General features: G+C 40.8%; 1 protein-coding gene across 3 annotated transcripts; it reads right to left on the reverse strand.

Annotated features, from left to right (window-relative positions):
* Positions 1-1,888: 1,888 nt before the first annotated feature.
* Akr1e2 (aldo-keto reductase family 1 member E2) lies at positions 1,889-15,918 on the reverse strand. Of its 3 annotated transcripts, XM_040755566.1 has the most exons (11): positions 15,785-15,918; positions 13,979-14,146; positions 11,405-11,521; positions 10,620-10,697; positions 8,658-8,780; positions 7,269-7,366; positions 4,710-4,782; positions 4,411-4,539; positions 4,074-4,193; positions 2,509-2,591; positions 1,889-2,238 (listed from the first exon to the last, which is right to left on the reverse strand). In XM_040755566.1, the coding sequence occupies exons 1-11, from the start codon at positions 15,821-15,823 to the stop codon at positions 2,196-2,198; spliced, it is 1,071 nt and encodes a 356-aa protein (XP_040611500.1). In that variant the 5' UTR covers positions 15,824-15,918; the 3' UTR covers positions 1,889-2,195. The 3 variants fall into 3 exon arrangements, with proteins under 3 accessions (XP_040611500.1, XP_005071812.1, XP_040611501.1); XM_005071755.4 differs by lacking the exon at positions 4,411-4,539 and having other exon boundaries at positions 4,074-4,157; XM_040755567.1 differs by lacking the exons at positions 1,889-2,238; positions 2,509-2,591 and having other exon boundaries at positions 4,074-4,539.
* Between the last annotated feature and the right edge of the window lie 5,911 nt (positions 15,919-21,829).

Raw genomic sequence — 21,829 nt, forward strand, 5'->3', positions numbered from 1 at the left:
TTAAAAAGTGGGGGTCCGAACTAAATAGAGAAGTCTCAACAGAGGAGTCTAAACTGGCTGAGAGACACTTAAGAAAGTGCTCCATATCCCTAGCCATCAGGGAAATGCAAATCAAAACAACTCTGAGATGGCATCTTGCTCCTGTCAGAGTGGCCAAAATAAAAAACACCAATGACAGCTTACGCTGGAGAGGATGTGGAGAAAGGGGAACACTCGTGCATTGCTGGTGGGATTGCAAACTCTTACAGTGACTTTGGAAATCAGTATGGATATTCCTCAGAAAAATGGGAATCAGTCTACCACAAGACCCAGCAATTCCACTCTTAGGAATATACCCCAAAAATGCTCATTCATACAACAAGGATGTCTTTCACAGCAGCATTATTTGTAGTAGCTAGATCCTAGAAGCAACCTAGATGCCCCCACAACTGAAGAGTGGATAGAGAAAATGTGGTACATTTACACAATGGAGTACTACTCAGTGGCAAAAAAAAACAATGAAATCTTGAAATTTGCAGGCAAATGGGTGGCACTAGAAGAAACCATCCTGAGTGAGGTAACCCAGACACTAAAAGACAAACATGGTATGTACTCACTTATATATGTATTTTAGACATGAATCAGGAGAGTGTCAGCCTACAATCCCAATGACAGTGAGTCTCGGAAACAAGGAGGTTACCAAGAGATATGCATGATACCCCAGAGAAGTGGAATGAGGCAAGCTCTCTTAAGCAGATTGCAAACATGGGGGAAGGGGAGAGGGAATCAAAAACAAGAGAGGGGAATAAGAGGAGGGAAGAATAAGACATTGGGGGGGAGTTTGAGTCAGGGTAAGAATAGAGGAGAGCAAGATGAGAGATACCATAATAGATGGAGTCATTATAGGTTTGAGGAGAGAGCTGACACTAGTGAGATTTCCAGAGATCTACAAGGATAACACTAACTGACAAACTAAGAAATTGCACAGAGACTACATTAATAGCTCCTCCCTGATGATAAGGTTGAGGATTACCTTATATGCCATCCTAAAACCTTCATTCAGTTACTGATGGAAGCAGAGACAGACACCCACAACTAAACACTGAACTGATCCCCTGGAACTCAGTGACAGAGATGGAGTAGTGATAAGCAAAGGGGTCAAGACAGTGCTGGTTAAACCCACAAAGACAGCTGACCAGACAAGAGGGAGCTCTTGAACACCAGACTGATGGCTGAGAGGCCAACAGGGAACTGATCCAGATTCCACGAATGCAGTGTCAGTGAGGAGGCCTCTGAAATCTCTGGGGCCTTGGAGTAGTAGATCAGTGTTCACCATGGTGAACATATGAACTTTGGGAGCCCATTCCACATGGAGGGATGCTCTCTCAGCCTGGACACATGGGGAAGTGCCTAGGTCCCGCCTTGGATGAAATGACAGACTCTGGAGATCACTGCAAGGAGGACTTCACCCTCCCTGGGGAATGGTGTGGGGATTGGGTGGGAGGCTGAGGAGGGCTGGCGGGGGGGGGGGGGCAAGGGAGGAGGGGTGGGAGAGGGAACTGGGATTGACATTTGAAGCATGCATGTTTCTAATTTAAATAAAAACATATTTAAAAAAACAGTGGAATCTTGAAGTTCGCAGGTGAATGGATGCAGCTAGAAGAAACCATCCTGAGTGAGGTAACCCAGGCACAGAAAAAAGCATGCTATGTACTCACTCATAAGTGGATAGTAGACAGAACAAAAGATAACCAGCCTATAATCTACAACTCCAGAGAATCTAGGAAACAAAAAGGACCCTAAGATTTTCTTTTTCTTAAGTGCATGTAGATTTTGCTTGAAAGTAATCTAGAAAACTCTGGAGTGCAGAAAGTAATATGAAGGAAAAACACAACTGGCCTCAGGCAGGTTTTCTTCAAGGCTGAAGGTAGTTTTAATTCATGAGCCCTAAGTATCTCATTTCAGAGAATAGAAGCCACAAGGACTAATCCACATAAATTACACTGGTCAGCAACAGCCTAACAACTCATTCAAGTCATGGCCCTCATGTCACTTCACTTTCCCATCCCTAGGTATTTATGTTTCTTCAAGAACTGGTCCTCTGCTCTAGGCAGGGTTTTCCTTGCTTCCAACTCTGTTGTCATTCCTTAGTAGAGGTGGAACCATGCTGTCAATCTTGGTGTCCTGAGAACACAGGAGGGTGAGTGAAGCCGTCGTCAGTACTCTATGTGGAAAGGATAGTCCTTGTGGTTTTCAGTTCTGCAAGACAGAATCACGAATTAAAAACAGAAATAAAAAATAGTCATTTTTAAAAGAAATACCTTAAATTGGCAGAGTTGTGCTTTTCTAACTGTCTTGTATAAAAATTAGTCATTATCTTTATTCACTGGCCCAACATTAAACAACAAAGAGTTACAGTAAGGTTTAATTAACCTTGAATGTAACAGTAAATATCTATTCAAGAACCAGTCATCCCGCGTGTGTATAACTCCCTTAATTTTTAAAAGGATGTAAAGGAGATGGACTTACGAGGGGAATGTGGCCAACCGGAGGTTCTTGTCTAGGCTGAGGAGTTCCTCCATATCTTTTTTTGTTAATTCAAAATCAAATACCTGAAGCCAAAATCAGATGATAATAGGGAATTCAGATTAAACCCATTTAATTGGCATGAGTGTTCCCTACAATGGACACCAAGATAAGAAAAAAATTCTTCATTAGATACCTAGAACTCCCCAAAGATAGCTGAGTCTCCCAAAATGCACTTTGATTTTCTTCACTTGATGGGCACAGGTTTAGCCTCATTTACATTTAAGAAACCTTGGAAAGATGAGCTATATTTTGTTTTTATTTTATGGGAGTGAGGAACACAGAGAAAGAGTTTTGGAAAAAACAAAGTATTTTCTCCACTGACCTACTACCCCATCAACTAGGAAGTCAGTTGGTACTGACTTTGGCATCAAATAATGCAATAGCGTTCTGAGTAACTTCATGTTCAAATAGTATTCTTATCTCTCCTGCCCTTCCCCCTCTAACACATTTGACAGCTATGATCAAATTCCCCTAAAACAGTGTCCCCACAGTGACCACACTCAGTACAGCTGAGGGCCTGAATCCAAGGAGAACAAACAGAAGAACATCCAGTGGCTTCACCCTGCTAAAGAGGGAAGCTGTAGGACCCCAACCTCTACCCTAGGGAGATGGCTATCTTCAGGTTTAGCCAAACCAGCTACACAGTAGGTATGGAAATAGTAGGGAGGCAGCCTCAGTGCAGGAGTCATTAGTACCAAGGGAAGAAGTAAACAGTACTAGAATAAATACTAAACAGGTACTCTGAGCTGTCATAGAGAGCATAGGCACTTGTATTGAAAGCCTTTGGCCAGCTCAGACGACAAGGCCCCAGCCTATGATCCTTGATATTTGTCTTCTAGTTAAGCTCACGTACACAATTCCTGGCTCCGGAAGAACTGACTAGCACTTTCTCTTGAGCCTCTTGTAAACTTTGTCCTCAGCATCAGGTTCCATTTCTTCTGTGACTCTTGGTTAAGCTTTAAAAGGCTTCTCTCAATCAGCATTTTATAATGTTCTAGCTAATTAAGAGGCCTAACACATCCGTTTTCACTGATTTGTGAAGAATATAACACCCACAACAGCTGCCTTCGATAGACTAGTGGACATACTCCATATGGCCCAGACCAGCTAGATGCTCATTAACCCTGCATTCCTTCCTCTTGAGCACACACTGGGCATATCTAGCTTCCTTTGAGGGTCAGTGTGGCAGAATGACTGAATGGGAGGGAGGGGCTCATTCCACACAGTGGTCTGTTACAAGCTTCCCCATGAGCTCCTCTTAACTCTTTCCCCAACTTGGGTTGAACGGAGAAGATATCCAGCTTTGGCTGTGGTGGTAGGGGCGACAAAGTAAGAACCTCTCCTAACTTTGTGAAAGGCAGGTCACCAACACAGTTCATAGAGGAATACACCTCTGTGGGGTGACAGTCACAGAGATCTAGGCTTGATGGTTTGTTATGAAAGTTAGCCAGCAATCTAGTCTCTAAATCATGATCTGAAACACTCTAAAACAAGGAAAAGCCCACCTGGAAATTCTCCCTAATTCGACTTGGGGTGACAGATTTCGGGATCACTATCACATTCCTTTGGATCTGAAATCGGATCAAAATCTGTAGGAAAGAAAGTTTCACATAGAAACAAAACAAATGGAATCAAGGCTAAGGAATTATAATAGTTCAGTTTCATTGTACAGCAAGAGCACAAAAGTCTTGCAATCTCAAAGGCCTTTAGGAATCAAACTTAACTGCTTTGTCAGTGTATTTGTAACGAATGTCATCAGCCCAAGGAGAAGGTTAGAGGACTCACCCACACCTTTACTAGAATCCCTCAGCATGTATCCAGTTCCCCAAATGATAAGGATATTTGGATAAGGCTGACTTTAATGACTGCTCTCTCTCTCACTGGTTGTCTGTGCCATTGGTGGGGCAGAGGACGCGGTACTGGAGGGCATCCTGAGTGCTGACAGTTGAGAAGGCAGGGTATATGGTTTGGCTGGATGAAAACATGGAAGCAACCAACTTAGAGCTCCAAACAAGGGCATTCTGGAGAATCAAATCATCCAGGGTGAACTGACCCCTTTCTAGAAACTAGCAAGGCCCACGATGGTGGGGAGAGATGTTGGAGAAGTGTGAGCTCAGCACCTGACACTTCTTTCCCTGTACCTGAGCAGAAGACTTCCCATGCTTCTTTGCAATCTTCCGAACGACACTGTCATCCAACAAGTCAACCCCATTGCTAGAGAGACACAGCAAAGCATGTCAAGTCATCAGAATAGTCAACACAAATGCTTACACAATTTACTTTTCTCTAAGATTAAAAATTTATCATTTTTTATTTTACTTGCTGACTACTTTTTATTTTTGAGGTAACTCACTTGGCAGACCTGGTTAGCCTCAAAAATCAATCCTCTTGCCTCTTAACTCTTGAGTGCTGAGATTGCTGGCAGGTGTCTCCAGACCTGGGTGAGGTTTTCTATTTTTCTTGTTTGTAAAAACTTTTAGTATAAGATATTTTTAAGACTGGTCATATCCATCAAAAATTCATCCAAGCAAGGATACCAGTAATCAAAGCAAGTCGTTTTATTTTATTTTAGATAGGGTGTCATATCTGGCTTTGAGCTTGATATGTAGCCTGAGAATGGGAGAGATCTGGCACTAGTGAGATTTCCAGAGCTCTATAAGGACGACCCCAACTGGCAATCTAACCAATAGTGGAGAGGCTACCTTAAATGTCCTTCCCCAATAATGTGACTGATGACTACCTTGTATGTCATCCTAGAGCCTTCATTCAGTGACTGATGGAAGCAGAGGCAGACACCCACAGCTAAACACTAAACTGAACTTCTGGAACCCTCTGGAGGAGCAATGAGCAAAGGGGTCAAGATTGGGATGGTGAAACTCACAGAAAAAGCCTACCTGAACAAGAGGGAGCTCATGGACCCCAGACTGATATCTGAGAGGCCAGCATGGGACTGATCCAGACCTCCTGAACATGGGTTCTTGGCATTCTTTGTGGCCTCGGGCAATAGATCAGTATTTATTCCTGGCATCCAAATGGACTTTAGGAGCCCATACCACATGGAGGGATGCTCTGTCAGCCTGGACACATGGGTGAGGGCCTAGCCCCTACCCCAGGATGATATGACAGACTTTGGAGATAATCCATGAAGGGCCCCACCCTCCCTGGAGAGTGGAGTTGGGATTGGGTTGGGGGTTGCGGAAGTTAGGGGATGGGAGAGGAGGGGAGTGAGAGGGAGCTGGGATTGACATGTGAAGCAAGCTTGTTTCTAATTTAAATAAAAAAAACAGGAAAAAAAAGAGAATGACTTTGGACTTCTCATCTTTCTGCTTCCTCTTCAAAGTACTGGGATTATAGGTATGTACTACATCTGGTTTACACAGTGCTGTGGAATCAAACCCAGCAAATCATCTTTTATTAAGAAGTTAACAGGTTTCAAGAATGAAGCAAGTCAGAGCAGAGTGAGTGGATGTTATCTTGCCATAAGTCTCTCAATTTCTCTAACAGAGACCCTTCTATGCCAAGACTCAGCTGTAAAGTATGACCCAGACTTCTAGCATCTCCGGAGCTGCTATCAAGTCCAAATCTGTATACCCTATTTCACATGAAAAAAACAGAGAGGTAAGAAAAAAATGAGATAAGTCCAGCCTTTCCTGGCTTCCTAATAGTTTGCTGGCACCCAGCCTGAGGGTAGGAATAGACTAAGAAGAGATGGTCCCTGTAGTCAGGGGACATCAGTTCAAAGAAACCTAGTGCATGAAATGGTGAAAGGGAATAAAGATGAGATGCTATGACAAGAACAGTGCACCAAATACACAAAGGGGATCATGGAAGCTTCCTGGAGGACACAGAGCTGCTGAGCTGAACATGACAACAGAAACAAGAGCAAGCAAATTCACAAAAAGAAAAATACAGATTTTAGTTAAAAAGAACAACATGCAATGACTAGAAAGAATATTCTATCCAAGCAACCACCAGTAATTTTATGTGACTGATATTTTGAAGATTTGCAGGACTGGGAAATAGAGTGATCAGAGAAGGATGGAGCTATGTCAGCTTCTCCACACATGCTCAGGCAGAACAAAGTTAGAATAGGAAGCAGATATGATTGTGTGCAATGAGATCACTCCAGCTAGCAGGTGAGTAACCAAAGGAATTGACGGAGCTCCAAGGGTGTTAAGGGGCTAATAACCTAACGGGTTCTGTATTTCATTAAGGTACAGATGAAGACAGCAGAGATCAAAAGACAGACTCCTAGCAATTGAACTTTGTGTTGTGTTGGACTGGGAGTATGGAAAAGGAATGGTTCCACAGTTGTAGCTTAGGTGGCTCAGTAAGGGAAAGGCACAAACTCCAGGTTAGGGGAAAGAAGGCATCCCTTTAGCCTTATCTAAAGACCCTGAATTTTGTGACATGCCTTGAAAGACAGGTCAGTAGCTGACTGACGAACTACCAGGCAGATCAGCAGGGATTCACTTTATGCCAGGTCTGTCCCTTCAAAGCTGGTTACCCTCACAGGAAGCCCAATCAAGGCAACTCTCCAGTTTGAGAAATAGCTCTCTAACTTCTTCTCCCTGGACCTGAGTGGTGTGGGCAGGCCCCTTTACCCTTTCTCAGTGAAGTTCCTCCAACTCTCAAATGGAACACACGGGGAGTATCTAGCATCAGCATTCAGATTAGCACAGTGTCTAACATTTCCTTACCTTGAACCTCCAAGAGGACGGTAAGCTGTCACAGACACATTTCTTTTATGGCAAAAATCAATCAGATTCTTCTGGTTAAGATATGGGTGGCATTCAATCTACAAACAGAACCATAGTATACCAAAAGAAGTCAGACAAGTAGCATCCTAGGAAAGCACCCAAAACACACTTGATGCCCCCAGCATCACTAACTAGGTGGATGGCCTCTTTTTTTTTTTTTTTTTTTTTTTTGGTTTTTCAAGACAGGGTTTCTCTGTATTGTTTTGGAGGCTGTCCTGGAACTCGCTCTGTAGACCAGGCTGGTCTCGAACTCACAGATATCTGCCTGCCTCTGCCTCCCAAATGCTGGGATTAAAGGCGTGTGCCACCAACACCAAGCTAGATGGCCTCTCTTAAGGTGGGTGTCTCCACCTACCAATGAGTAGGCTGGGTCTCAGCCATCTCCAAGATGTCAGATGCTATAAGAGGCTCCAAGTCTGCAGACTCTTAGACACCTATGTCATGCAGAAAGCTCGGGAAGGCTTTCTTCCACTGTGTAGGGACAAGCCTGAGCAGTCTGAAAACATTAACTCTCCCTCCTGCCCTCACATTTCCTACAGTAATCACGTTATCCGACATCTTGCACATTTAATTTGCTTATCGGCTATCTTTCGTCACCAGGATTTGAGTTTCAAACTCAAGCTGTTATTTCTGCCTCCTCCATTTTCTCATGCACAATTCCAGGTTGTAAACAGACTTATAACTAATGCTCATTTATGAGCAGTGCCCTTGCTTTCAGGATCATGCCACATCCAGCAAGATCAGCTTCCAGGGAAGTCTCTTTTGAAGGTTTGTTGATATCACATGCAGCATGTACTTGTCACGTGTAATTCTCTAATTGCATCTATTCAACCAATATTTAGTGAAAAACTTCATGTGCAGGTTTTCAGCTATACCTACAACCAACTTCAGACCAAAAATTTCTATGGTCATTAAATCCCGGTGACAAATAATAGCCAGTAAACATATAAAAAGATAAGATTTGGGGTACCATATATTCTGTGCAAAATGTGAAGAACAGGCGTGGCAGGGAGAGAGACTCATTTCTGGATTCTGCCAGGCTGGGTGAGTGAAAGGGAACAGCTTTCCTTTAATGAGGGTGAAGAGTCTGAGAACCCTGCTCTTCTGAACACACTTGATCATCTGCCTTCAAACACCTGTCAAGAATCCAGATCTGTGTCACACTTTACTCACCCATGGCACTTGCCCATTCGACCAGCCACTTCTGCCTGTGACTTCATTACCATTCTGACAGCTAACACAGACAAACATGTTACCTGTCTCATCCAATCTCCCCATGGAGATAAAAAAAAAACACCTTGTGAAACTTCTGACCATCCACCAGCTCACCTGGTTAGTGATTGGCCTGAATCTCAAACCAGGCTTATTTAGAAGTTTCTCAAGCTGTTCATGGTTAAAGTTTGACACCCCAAGGTTCTTCACCAGTCCCTCAGTCACCAGGTCCTCCATGGCCTGAAAGAGAAAGAAATGGGCTGAGTCCACAAGTTCTGCATGCTGTCTAGCTCTCCGATAAGCCATGATTCAACGTTACGTGGAATGATACCCACAAAGCATTTGGCCACGGCTGGATGTCAGTAAGCATTCAGTGTACTTGTGCTGTTCTACTCCTGCGCTCCAAGGTGACCTAGAGCAGTCGTCTCCACGGCCAGCTCTAACTCTTCACATCTGAGCTGTTCCTACTCCCAGGCTCTGCGATGACCTAGAGCAGTCTGCTCCATGCTGTCTCTATCTCTTCACTTTTCTTCTTACCTAGATATTCATCCTGAGCTCACTGACAGGTCAGATTCTCGTTTCTCACTCTAATCATTACACATTATAAGTAATGTGAGGGCAAAGCTGTCTGAAACTGGGCTGACTTCTGATAAGTGAGCCCTCTACCTTGGCTTTCAGAAAGCCTATAAGCATCATGGCAGTATGGAGGCAGGCAGAAGTCTCCTGTGACTAAAGACAGAAACCAACAAATTAAGGTTCTACAAAAATCACCCAGTAAACACCATGGATGTTTAAACAAGTGTGGTTTGAACCCCAAATGTTTGATGAGCAGAATTCCAAGATGAAAGAAAGGGCTGAGACCCTCAGAATCACTTTGTTCAGTTTCTTTCTGTTTTACAGGAGGGGAGGCTGCCAGGGACTTCTTCCTGTCTGTTCTGTTCCTCTTCTCTCCCTTTCCAAGGGTCTGAAGTATCCCAACAGTTTCACCCAACATTCTCACAGGAAAAGCTCCATATTGCATCTTTTGAGTTGAAACTCTTCCCTAAGCTTTGCTGATTTATACTTGAACTTGTTCAAATGGGCGCTGCTCGGTTCCTCAAGCTGGGAAGCAACAGTACTAGAGCTCACATGGAGAGCCTCGCCGTTCTCTCTTCCTACTCTGTCAGCTTCACTGACTTCGTGAGACTCTCAAGTGCACCACCTTCCTGACGTCTCTTGCTCACCACTTTAATCGAGCACTCACCATTTTTCATCTGGACCCTGGACACTGACCTGACACTTTCTCATCTTCCCTCTAACCTTTTCCTACCTTCCAATGTGGGCTTCAAAATGTTGCCAACCTTATGTTTCTGTAACAGGAACTAGGAGAGAACTTCAATGCTATTGATTGCCAGAAGCTGAGGGGAACATGGGTTTTTAAATTTCCTTTTTTATTACTCTGTATTTCCTAGAAAAAATGGTATTTTGTTCTAATTTCAAAAAGAAACAGCTGAGGGAAAAGGAGAGATCTCTATTATTCTATACACTAAACTAAGTTGAATTAGTGAGAAATGTATTTGTTGTATCTTCAGTTTTTCAAGCATTCATCCATAATTCATGGTGTGTGTTAACTACTTCTCTTTTTGTTTTGACAAGATTATTAAAAAGGCAACAGAAGGAAAGGATTATTTTTCGTTTACATTTTAAAGGGATGGCCATTCATCCATCATTGTGGGGGAGTCTTGGTAACAGGAGTGTGAGGGCCTTGGTCACATTACATCCACAGTTAGGAAATAGACAGAGATGCACACAAGTGCCTGACGACCTCTCTCTTTGTATTTAGTCAAGGGCCCCAGTTCATGGAATGATGCTTCTTATACTGAGGGTGACTCCTCTGAGCCTCATTTAATCCAATCTAGGAACCTCTTCAAATACTTGACCTGGGGTTTGATTCTTGACCTAGCTGATTCTAGATCATGTCAAGTTGACAATCAGTATTTAACCATCATATATTTTAACATAGATGTTCATGAGATCTTGTGCAACTTTCATTTGGGTATCTCTAAGTGGGTGTGAAGTAAGTGGCTTGCTTTAGCTTACCTCCCATGTGTCCAGAAAGCTGGTGTTACTGGGTATGACCATTCCAAAGCCATCCAAAGGTACATCTTTTTTTCCAGGCTGTGAGAACCAGAACACATGAAGCTTACTGGGGCTTGTGGCATTCTCCATCAGGAGACTATGTAGGGAGAGAAGACAGATGTGCAGAGTCTGCACCAAAGGACTTTCACTTAGCTTAACCCTGTCACTAAGGCCTACTGGCCTGGCTGTGCTTTTTGTCCTCTCTAGGCTCAGCTGCCACTTTAAGACCAAGTGGGAAGGGAAGGTGAGGTCAGCAAAATCCCATCATGAAACTTTCACAAAGTTTGAATGCCCGCCTGATTGAGATTTTTAAAATCAAGAAACAACGGGGCTTCCTTCACGTCTTAATGTAGTCAACTTTTGCCCAACAATATTATAGGGTTTTTATTTTTCTAAGACTTCCCATCAAGATGAGTGACAGCCAAGTGAGAATACAAAGGCAGGGTATGGAGGGAAGAGGAAGACATGCTGAGAGGCAAAAACCTAGTCACTTGGCTGAACAGTAACAAGGGCTTACACACTACATGTCTCTCATGGCCAATTATACCTTCCTAGTTGGTCACAGGATAAGTATCAGAAAATATATATGTCATAATTTCTAATGATTTCAAATGTTGGAAATTCCAGCTTAATTCCTATTTTATATTTTCTATGATAAAACACAGAAAATGTTTTGCTCCCAACCTCTCACCCGTGTTAGTGCCGATTGGGTCTTTGCAGAAGTCTATCTTCAAAGTGACTAGTACCTGGAAACCCATGGGCCAGTGTATGAGGTAGAGGTCCAGGTAATCCATGTTTAAGGCCTTCAGGGTATTGGTGCATGCCGTTTTCACTAACGACTTCTTGTGGTAGGTACACCACAGCTACAGAAGGAAAGGGTCACTATTGTTACAAGGCCATAATCAAAAACCAACTGCTCAGATACTCATTGGTTCCCCCCCACACACACACACACTTACACCTGACAACACCACACAGCATGTTCTAAAGGAAAATAGTGACATTATCCTTAGAAAAGGGTTGCTGTTTTCCACAGCAGGAAGCCTTTCCTACTCCAGAGAGGTTAAGGACAGCACAGGAAGGCATTTAAAGGGAGGCTGCTAGCCTACCTGAAGGTTCGGTGAGAAACTTATAAATGAGCCTGCCTTCACCTTGAGTTTGAAAGCCATCTTACAATAAAGACAAACTAGGTTCATTCCTGTTTATGATTAAATCTGTTTCTCAAGAATTGGTCTGTGCCCCTCTGTAACCTTAACTACAAATGATTCTATATTGTCTGTTCCAGGAAATGGCAACTGTGTTTTGTTTCAGGAGATTGTTATGATTACCTTGCAACCCATGTCTTTGTTTCAAGAGGTTATGACCAATTTGTTATGCTTATGTTGTACTCATGTAAGCTCGCCTATTTGTCTGACCAACTACATATTTGGGAAACTAGTCTTGAAATATAAAAACCCTTCTTACCCACATCCAATACTGATCTCTTGAACCTACCTGTAGGAACAGTCCTTGTACACAAATAAAAAAAGACTTTTTAAAATTAATTTGGCCACAATTTGGGTCAATGGTCTTTCTCCTTATATCTGTGGAATTAACAAGCCCTTGTCCCAAAAGAGTTGGGTAGAATGTTAAAGCAGGACGTTGACATCCTCCTCTGGCTTCCTCACATTAACTTAGGCATACACACATGAAGATACATGACACTCATACCACACATACACACACTGACATACACACACATACATGACAAAGGAAGGGAAGGGAGGGGAGAAATCCAAATTAGAGGTAAACACATCACATTATTAATAATAATTCCCATTGTGAATAAATAAGTAATGTCATCTACTTCAATTATATTTCAGTGATTCTTCTAAGTTTCCGCAATGATCAGCACACTTTCACACTGACAACCACCCACTTGAAAGCAAGATGCACATCGATTATGGATGCTTTGAAATCCCTAGTTCCTCGTGAATGAAGACTCAGAAGAAAAACTCCATCCTTAGCGAACAAGCCCCAACTCGTCTCCATTCCTCCATCTCCTCAATCTTACACAATAGATATAAGCAGTAAAAATCAATCATGTTAAGTAAAGCAGAAATGTGTGATATGTATGTGAGATCTTAAACTCTACATGAGTCCAGCCAATTCAAATTCTCATTTTTAAAATGCTAACATTGGGACTCTGACCGTGTGCCACCTGAGCAGTGCTCCTGAATGATAGTTGGAACTTAAACATGTGACTGTTTTCTGGTATTAAAACTTGGAATCAAGGCTTAAAACATTTTTTAAAAAACAGCTTTATCCCCATCCCTTATCCTGAGATAGCATCTTACTATGTAGCTCTGGCTGTCATGGAACTCACTATAGGGCAGGCTGGCCTTGAACTCACAGAGATCTGCTAGCCTCTTTTGGGATTAATGCTGTGTGACACCATGCCTGGCAAAAAAAAAAAAATGAAAAGAAAGAAAAAAACAAACAAACCAGCTTTTAAGTCTTGGTTTAACCTTGTGTTGTCCACGGGTGTATTTCCTTACTCGCCTTCATATGTGCTTTCTCTTTCTCACTGCCAGAACAGACATTTCAACATCTGTCACCTACACTGTTAATACATCCTGTTTAAAGTGCACATTCCTCCTGTCAGCTACCATTATGTCCTATGCACACGTCTCATTCACATGTAAAAGAAAACTACCTTACTTAGAAACAGTGTTTGTTCTCAACCCCCTAAGTTTCAAGAAAAAGTGCAAGCTTCTTACATGCCAGGACTTCTATGACTTGAACCCTGTCCATTTCTCCAGTCTCCCTTTCCTTCCTACAGACTCCTACATCTTCTGTGTTCATGCACACTTCATGTTCATTTATGGTTTACTTCCTGTTTGTCAAGCTATCCTGATAGCATCAATGTCTTAGTGGGGATTTTTCAATGTGCACTTTTAACATCACTAGCAGCAGGGGCCTCCACGTTAGGCACGTCTGTGTAGGCAAGAGTTTACTGGGGCTAGAATTTTATCCTGTGTACCTCAGGCACAAAGGTGTCATCGCTCAACCAAGTGTGTGCATGAATGTACTGTTGATTGGTGGCCCTTTGAATTGCCCAGTTTAAAAAAAAAAGTCTGAGGCAAACCTATACAAAACAGAACTTCACATGTTCATGAAACTTTAGAAGACCTTGTTAGCTCTGAATCAATTGCACACTGAAGACACCAATTTCCATAAGGAAACTGAAAAATCCTCTAGGCTAGATGATTCTAACGGTCTCAGTATCCCGTCACTGCAGAGGCTGAGACCCTGCCGTCCTTGCAACTGAGAAATCTTACCTTACTGACAACAAACAGATCCTCTCTTTTCACCACACCCTCCTTGATCTTGGAGTTGATTCCCATTCCAACTTCAGCCTCATTGCCGTATAAGTAAGCACAGTCAAAGTGTCGGTACCCCAAGTTGATAGCCACCTTCACAGCATCAGCTACTTCTCCTGGAACGGCCTGCAATACAAGCAAACACAAGGATCCTTCTGTCATCATGGGACACCAACTCAGTGTCCCCCTTGTCACCTGGGAAAGTAGAACCAAGTCATAGAAAAACACCCAAATCATTACAACAGTACTAATATCAGCCAAACCTAAAGTTATGGAGGGTCGGAGTCAGGATGTGATTATGTGGCTATGTTAATCATCTGGGGAAAGACCACAGGCATTTTCAGCTCCTGCTGAATGATTACTGTCGCGTTCCTGAATGATTACTAAATGAGTAACAAGTAACGGTAGCTGGAGCATGAGGCAGTCTGGGATCTAACACTCAGGAATGTTGAATCAGTGGGAAAGGTAAAACAAATGACACCCATCAGATACCTGTGTGACAAGTACAGGAGTAGTTTAATGGCACACAGTATACGTTTCCATTAAATCTGAGAGGTAATAGGCCAATTTAGTCTTGAATTCGAGCTCTTCCGTGCTTTGATCCATAGTTTACTTAATTATTCAAAGCAGCATACGTAACTAGATTTGCTAAATTATTCAGTACCACCAGTCAATGTCACGTTGTGCTGTGGTTTTAGGTGCTTTCCACATTTTTGGAGATAGAATTAATTTTTTCATTGTGTTGAGAAGGTGATGCTTTTTTTCCTGTTTTAATTTTAATTACAAATACTTATTAATGATATTAAAATATACAGCTATAATTGCTTTTATATAACGAACCGCAGGTTCCTCAAAGTACAAAATAACTGAATATCCTTCTTCAGTTACAGAAAATAAAAATAAGAACACTGTCCAATGAGCTAGTAAGTGAGAGATGAGAGCAACAGAAATAGGTATTTGAGGAATCAGAAAAAGACCAACTTTGGAGAGACCTCTTGATTTTCCTAAGCCTTCATCTAAACGGTAACTGACATTTCTTCTGTGTCAACCTTCACTATGAAGCACCCAAGAGCACACAAATCATTAAACTGCCTGAAAAATCCCACCCTTTTACAAAACTTTCCAGAGAAACATTTATTTTAAAAATCTTTTCTAAACAGAATTTTTATTTAATTTTTCATACAACATATATTATGTTGCCCCCCTCCCAGACTTTCCTCCCCACCCAACTTCATGTTCATTCTCTCTATTTAAAACGTGTTTTATCAGCGTATAACAGCTGCTGCGCAAGCACTGGAATCACTAGCAAATAACTCTACTGTCATTAAGTAGAAGCCAGAAGTGGACAGAAAGATAGTGCAATTATGTATTTTTTTGTTTCGTTTCTTTTGGTTATTTTAGCATGCAAAGTAGCATGCTTCCTGGTGGCCGTTTCATACACACTTGGTTTTACTGTGCAAGGACGATTAGTGCTACAGGGCACAACCTTCTTTGGAGATTGGAGGTCTATGAATATCTCACACAAGGTCGGGTTCAAGATCACTTTGCTATATATAGTTTAGCCTGACTCAACCGTGCAGGGGGCAAGTGTTTTAGGACGTTGAACACTTGTTGAGCAAGAGGGAGCCCGACTCTTCAGGCAGGACCTTGATCAGAGCCCGGTGTGGAGGCAGTCACCCCGCGATCCTGACCGCTCCTGAGCAAGTATTCATCACTCTCGAGTTCCCTTAATCAGCCCAATCGCAAACCGAAGAGTATCCTCACCTTCCACGTGCCCAAGCCCACTGTAGGGATATTTTCCATGGCTCCCCTTGACCCACTGGCTCAGCCTCCAAGCAGCACCGGAGGGGCCCAGGCAGCCGTAGCGAGCTCCCAACTACGTAGAAAGTCCAGGTAGCTTGGAGGGAGCGACTGGAGTTCTGAATCTCTAATTGGCTAGCGGAGATGTCCAAACGTTCTCTGATTGGCTGGTAGTATGGTCAATCTTTCCTCTGAGCAATTGAGTCTGGTTGTGCCTTTCACCTCTCATAAATCCTCTGGAATCCTAAGAGTCCTGTCTCCTAGCAACCTGGAAAGTAGGCTGACTGGCATACAGGTTTATTTCCTGGAAATCAGATTCGTTATGCTGATGTTCATTCCTGCTATACTGGAAAATAATTGGTTTGAATATAGTAACTATTTGCAACCTTACTATGATTTGTGTTAGTTTGAAGAGCGTTTGTTACTTTGTTTTAAAACTATAGATAAAAATATTACCTGTGAACAAGGAGAATTTTGTTTCTTCCTTCTAAATATGTTAATGCTTTATTTCCCACCTTTGCTTATTTTAACTAGTTTTTAATATTGAAAAACAGAAGCGAGAGCCAGGCGTTGGTAGTACAAGCCTTTAATCCCAGCACTCAGGAGGCAGAGGGAGGTGGATCTCTGTGAGTTCGAGGCCAGTCTGGTCTACAAGAGCTAGTTCCAGGACAGCCTCCAAAGCTACACAGAGAAACCATATCTCGAAAAACCGAAAAAAAAAAGAAAAATGGGAAAAAAAAGAAAAAGAAAAACAGAAGTGAGAAAGTCATTGCCATGTTCCAAATAGTGGATAATATGGTGTGAATATGATTTTCCCAAAATATATCTTATGGTATTATAAAAATCTCGTTCTGGAAGATTTTTGACATGTACTCCTAATAGCCTCTTTGAAAAACTCATTTGTATGCCCTGGTGCAACTTGACATTCAAAGTTATGTGTAGGTCTTGTGACAACATCCAGTTACTTAAATCTTTAATAAGTACAGAATCTTAACTGCAATTACTTCATTATCAAGCATTGTTTTCTGTGGCATTTCTTATTGAAGTTGTCACCTTGGTGATTTGTTTACTGTTCAGATATACTTCTATGTAACAAGGGGCCGGCAGTCCTTCATGGGCATAGCTAGAAGGTTTGAGAATGGGATTAGGAAAGCTCACTTGTAAAAACAATATGGTCTGCAATGGAAAAGTTGCACAGAATAAAACTAGGGCAAAATTAACGTCAATGGAACTTGAGAAAGAAATAAGCTATGAGCTGGAAATGATAACTGTATAAGATTCAAGACAGACAGCACTGGTAAATGGAAACATCGATTTCGCTATTTGATTTAAAGATCCCCGACATAGAATATTTTATCAAGGTGGGGAAGGAGACTAGGCCGACCTTAACTGAGATTTCACCTTTAAAAGTGTGTTGCTGAACTGAAGAGATTTCTCAGGGATTCAGAATGCTTGTTGCTCAAACATTAGGACTAGAGTCAGATGCCATAACCCAGATAACAAACCAGGCATGCCCATGAATCCTGACAATAACTATAAGAACAATTAATAATAAAGGAGGCCATGGGCTTGAAAGAAGCAAGGAGAATATCCTGGAAGTTTGTGAGGAAGGAGGTGGAAGGGTGAAGTGTAATTATAATTGCAAAAAAAACACAAACACACAAACAAAAGGATATCTTGTGCGTATTACACAAGATAATCCCTTAAGGATGTGCCTGGAGGAGCATCTCCCAGGTGACCCTAGGTATCACTGAACTGAAGGTAATCCTAATGTCACAAGATGAATTAGCTAGAAGGAACCAGAAAAGCAAAGGGGGAATGTAAATAGCTGTTCTGAAAATATTATCTTTATTGAAATAATTAGAAAAATTGAGGATTTACCATAAAATAGTGCCAGAATTTTGTACCCTTTATTTTGTTTATTACTTATTTGGCAGAATTTAACAATGTTACTTCGTCACTAGGACCAGTAAGTTAAACCAACAATTTGTTTTTCCCCCTTGTTCGTTGCTATATTATTTATCAGATCTGTTCATTAATTTGATTTTTGCAAGGGTTTATGGGAGGAAGTCTATGGATGTGGAAAAGTCTACATATTTTCCATATCTCTTCATGACCACTTCATTTATTTGTATCTTGTAAAATCTGCAAAGTTAAGCCATATTTTAGATTTGTAAGACAACTTTTTAATAGCTTTTGATCCTAAAAAATATTTTATGCAAATTAATAGGAAGTATCTCTTTGCAAGAGACTGTGTTTTCAGATGTCAAATAATAATAATACATGTGATGGGAATTTATTACTCATAGCCATACATACAGTTTTATTTCATGTATTTACAGGAATATTCTCCTTTCTTTAAATGGTTTCTATCATTTCAGAACAGCTTAGTTCAATCTAGTAATGCCTTCTTTTTTAATGGCTATGTCACATTTCTTGGTAACAATTTGGGAAAATTAATATAAATGCTACAGATGTAAATACTTGAATAAATACAAGTATCCTTTATAAGAAACTCAGATTTTGATAGCCTACTTAATGTTAAGACACTGAAAACCTTGATTATGTATTCATGACAGGGTGGAGATGAATATAAACCCATACATACACATAATGCAAAGACTTACATGCATGCATATATATGTGTATGAATACACCTATATGCACATAAATATCTATTCAGTAAACATAACATATTTTGGTCTATACCAGCAACTTAGCAGTGGGAAATTGTGCAACAATGACTAAGGTAATTATGAAATATTTGGATGTTATCAGATTAATTTTATGCATTTTAATAAACACCATGTTAGAAATCATATTTTATTATTGATTATTTATAATTATAGTGAGAAAATTCACCAAATGCAAGTCACAAGTTGATAACTACATAGGAAACACTTCACCTGAACTTTGGAAATATTGTTACTGATTGTCTATATTTAAAAAAATGAAATTGAGGACTGTAGGGGAGAGCTCACGTGGGAAAGGCGAGAATTATATAGGAGAAATAGAAAGTAAATCTCTCTCTTGGATGCTGGCCATGTTTCAGAGAGCAAAGCATTTATCAGCTTCCCATGTAAATGATTGCTCCTTTTAATAAATACCCTTGTCTCCCCATTGCATTGTTTCCTCATCAGAGGACAAATAATAAGTAGTTATATGATAAAAAGTAATCTACCGTAAAGACACATGAACTTTATAAGTTGGTTTTTCCTGCCCTCTGGTGGTCATTCTTCAAAATACATATATGTGTGTAGGTATGTATGTGTGTATATGTGGATGTATATATCACATGTGTATACATAGAAATGCATATATTTCTACATAGATGTGTGTTTAATTGGAATTACCTTACTATCTAACACAGGTTATAATATTCCTTCCAGATACTCCAGTTGCCAAATAAAAAGCTAAGTGCCAAGTGTACCTACCTTACCTTGAATTGTTGGTATGTATCTCAAAAACATTACAGGCCATTGACACTGATCTTGATTGCACACCAGAATTTGATGAAATGATTCTATTGTTGAAAACAACACATATTCTAGTCACAGGATACCGAGAAACTGAGTTGACACTTCTGCTGTCTAGCTTTCATCATGCCAGAAGTTTCTGTGTGGGCTGCTGTAGGAGAAAACTCATCAACAGTTTATCTGACTGTAAACCTTTGTGATGGAATGATGTCCTGCATGGCAAGATATGCCCCTGGACATGTGCAAATATTATGGAGATAATAAACTACTTTCTGATGGGATATGAGGCTCATTTCACAGAGCGAAATGCATGCCTGGTACTGAAATCTAGGCAGGAACCCATGGTCATGGAACTCACAAGCCACAGAGTGAATCTGCTAAAACTATCTTGCTAAATGATATAGTATGAGACTGTCCTCTGAACTTTTATTTATATCATTATTTTGTACAGTTCTCCCATCTTATCAGAGAAGCCTCTTTGTGCAGTAGTGGAAATGGAATATAAAAGCTCACAACTGGCCAATGTGTAGAGAATAAGAGATATTGGATGTTCATCCATAGATGAGATGTCAGGATCACTAGCTCTTACCTCTACCTCAGCTCGGACTAAAGGGGCTATCCTCAAACTGCTCCCGACTTCACTACTCCCCCAATTCACTCAGACTGCTATGCTCTCCTCAACATGGCTGGAGAATAATAATCATGAGACTGACAGTCTCTAACTTTTATACCTCTCAAATCCTAGGATTAAAGTCATGAGTTCTGATTCACTCTCTGGTAGCCCAAGGTAGTCTTGGACTCAGAGATCCATCTGCCTTTTTCCTGAGTCCTGGTATTAAAGATGTGCCATCGCTGTCTAGTTTCTACAGCTGACTAGTGTGTCCGGCTTTGCAAGCTGATTTCCAGTGACTTTATTAGATCATAAACAGTATATCACCACAGTGGTAATGTAAGGAATTGGATTAGTTTTTGTCTTGATTCTCTAAAAGAGTATTGGTGGGAAAAAAAGTAAAATACCTCCAAGAAAAAGAAAGAACTTAACATCACAATTAGCCATGTAGTGAGGGCCACAAGTTAGGAATAAAGAATACAAAAGACAAAGTGCTTAGATAGAAGTCATTGAAAACTTCTGTTTTCTTAGTCTCCCAGCTCTCCCCCGCCTACAATCCTCACACAGGGAGGAAGAAGAAGAGGGAGAGAGAAAATGGAAGAAGGGAAAAGGGAGAGGGTAGAAGAGAAGACTTTTGAGTTGATCAAATCAAATTATCATACAGACTGAAGATGACAGAGTTGATTATGGAAGCCATAATATCTGTATTAGTTAATTTACTGTTGCTGAATAAAAACCAGGAGAAAAGCAACTTAGGAAAGAATGAGTTTATATTGGTTTAAGGTTCCAGAGGATACAGTTCATCATGGAGAATAGGTTCTGGCCACAGGCTACTGAATCAGGAAGCTGGCTGATAACATTTATCAACACACAGAAAGGAGAGGTAGAGGGAGGAGGGGGGAAGGGGGAGATGAAGACAAAAACAGAAACAGGGGTGGAAGGAAAAAGAGTCTGTAAGAAGTATGGGGCTAGCTATAAGCATTCAAAGTCATCCCCTAAATGTCCCATAACCTTCCTTAACAGCACCACCATTGGGAATAAAGTGCTCAAATACATGAGTCCAATGAGAACACTGCTCATTCTAACCACCATAGAATTCTTGACAATCAATGAACTAATGAGCAATCGACCAGGGAGACACAGATACTGGGCCTGATTATTAAGAGATGATTCTGAAGGTGTGGATATAATGTCCCCTATAGATGACCTCAATTTTATCTGAAATTTATAAAACTTACAATGAAAGTCATCTAACATGGTATTAGGATACTTGTTTAAATAAAGGAAAAGTAGTGCACAGCAAATTCCCTGCTCTATCCAAAGGATGTGGTATCTATATGTCAAAATCACAGATATGATTAGTAAAGAAGTAGCCGTTAAAGAAATCCCCAAACAACCTAAAACTGTGCTCTACTTATAAACTGAAAGGCTTGTAAGGTTGTAATGTTAATCCTTCCAAAATTAATTTAGAGAGACAATAAAGTTTGAAGGAAATATTTTAGTAGTAGTGTATTTTATAAAATTAAATAAGAATTCAAAGAAAAGAAACCTTGTGATCCATTATGGAAAAGGGAGAAAAATGGAAGTGTCACCAGAAGGTCAGCTGTTAAAATATACATAATAGTAATAATATGCATACTGAGCAGGTTATACTTAGGAATTTTCACACACATATGCATATAACAATAACTAATTTTAAAATGGTCATGAATCTGAAAAAGAGTGAAGGTGGGTAGTGTGGGAGGGTATAGAGGGATGAAAGAGAAGGGGAAGTTGCAATTATAATCTCTAAAATAAAAGAATAATAAACAATATTTTAAAAGCATATGAAGCTATAGAAGTTAAGTTTGTATTGTGTTAGCAAAAGGACACAAGCACAAGTCAGTGAACTGCAAAGAGAAGCTGGATACAGACTCATTAAAT

Source organism: Mesocricetus auratus, unplaced genomic scaffold, assembly GCF_017639785.1.
Source record: "Mesocricetus auratus isolate SY011 unplaced genomic scaffold, BCM_Maur_2.0 Super-Scaffold_100013, whole genome shotgun sequence".
Taxonomy (NCBI): Eukaryota; Metazoa; Chordata; class Mammalia; order Rodentia; family Cricetidae; genus Mesocricetus; species Mesocricetus auratus.

Excerpts from the sequence above, each read along its gene's own strand:
- Akr1e2 (XM_040755566.1), bottom strand. The coding sequence starts at position 15,823 with ATGGAAAATATCCCTACAGTGGGCTTGGGCACGTGGAAG. Across the intron at positions 11,522-13,978 it reads ATCTGTTTGTTGTCAGTAAG|CTGTGGTGTACCTACCACAA; the intron begins GTAAGATTTCTC and ends TTCCTTCTGTAG. Across the intron at positions 7,367-8,657 it reads TCAGGCCAATCACTAACCAG|ATTGAATGCCACCCATATCT; the intron begins GTGAGCTGGTGG and ends TTCTGTTTGTAG.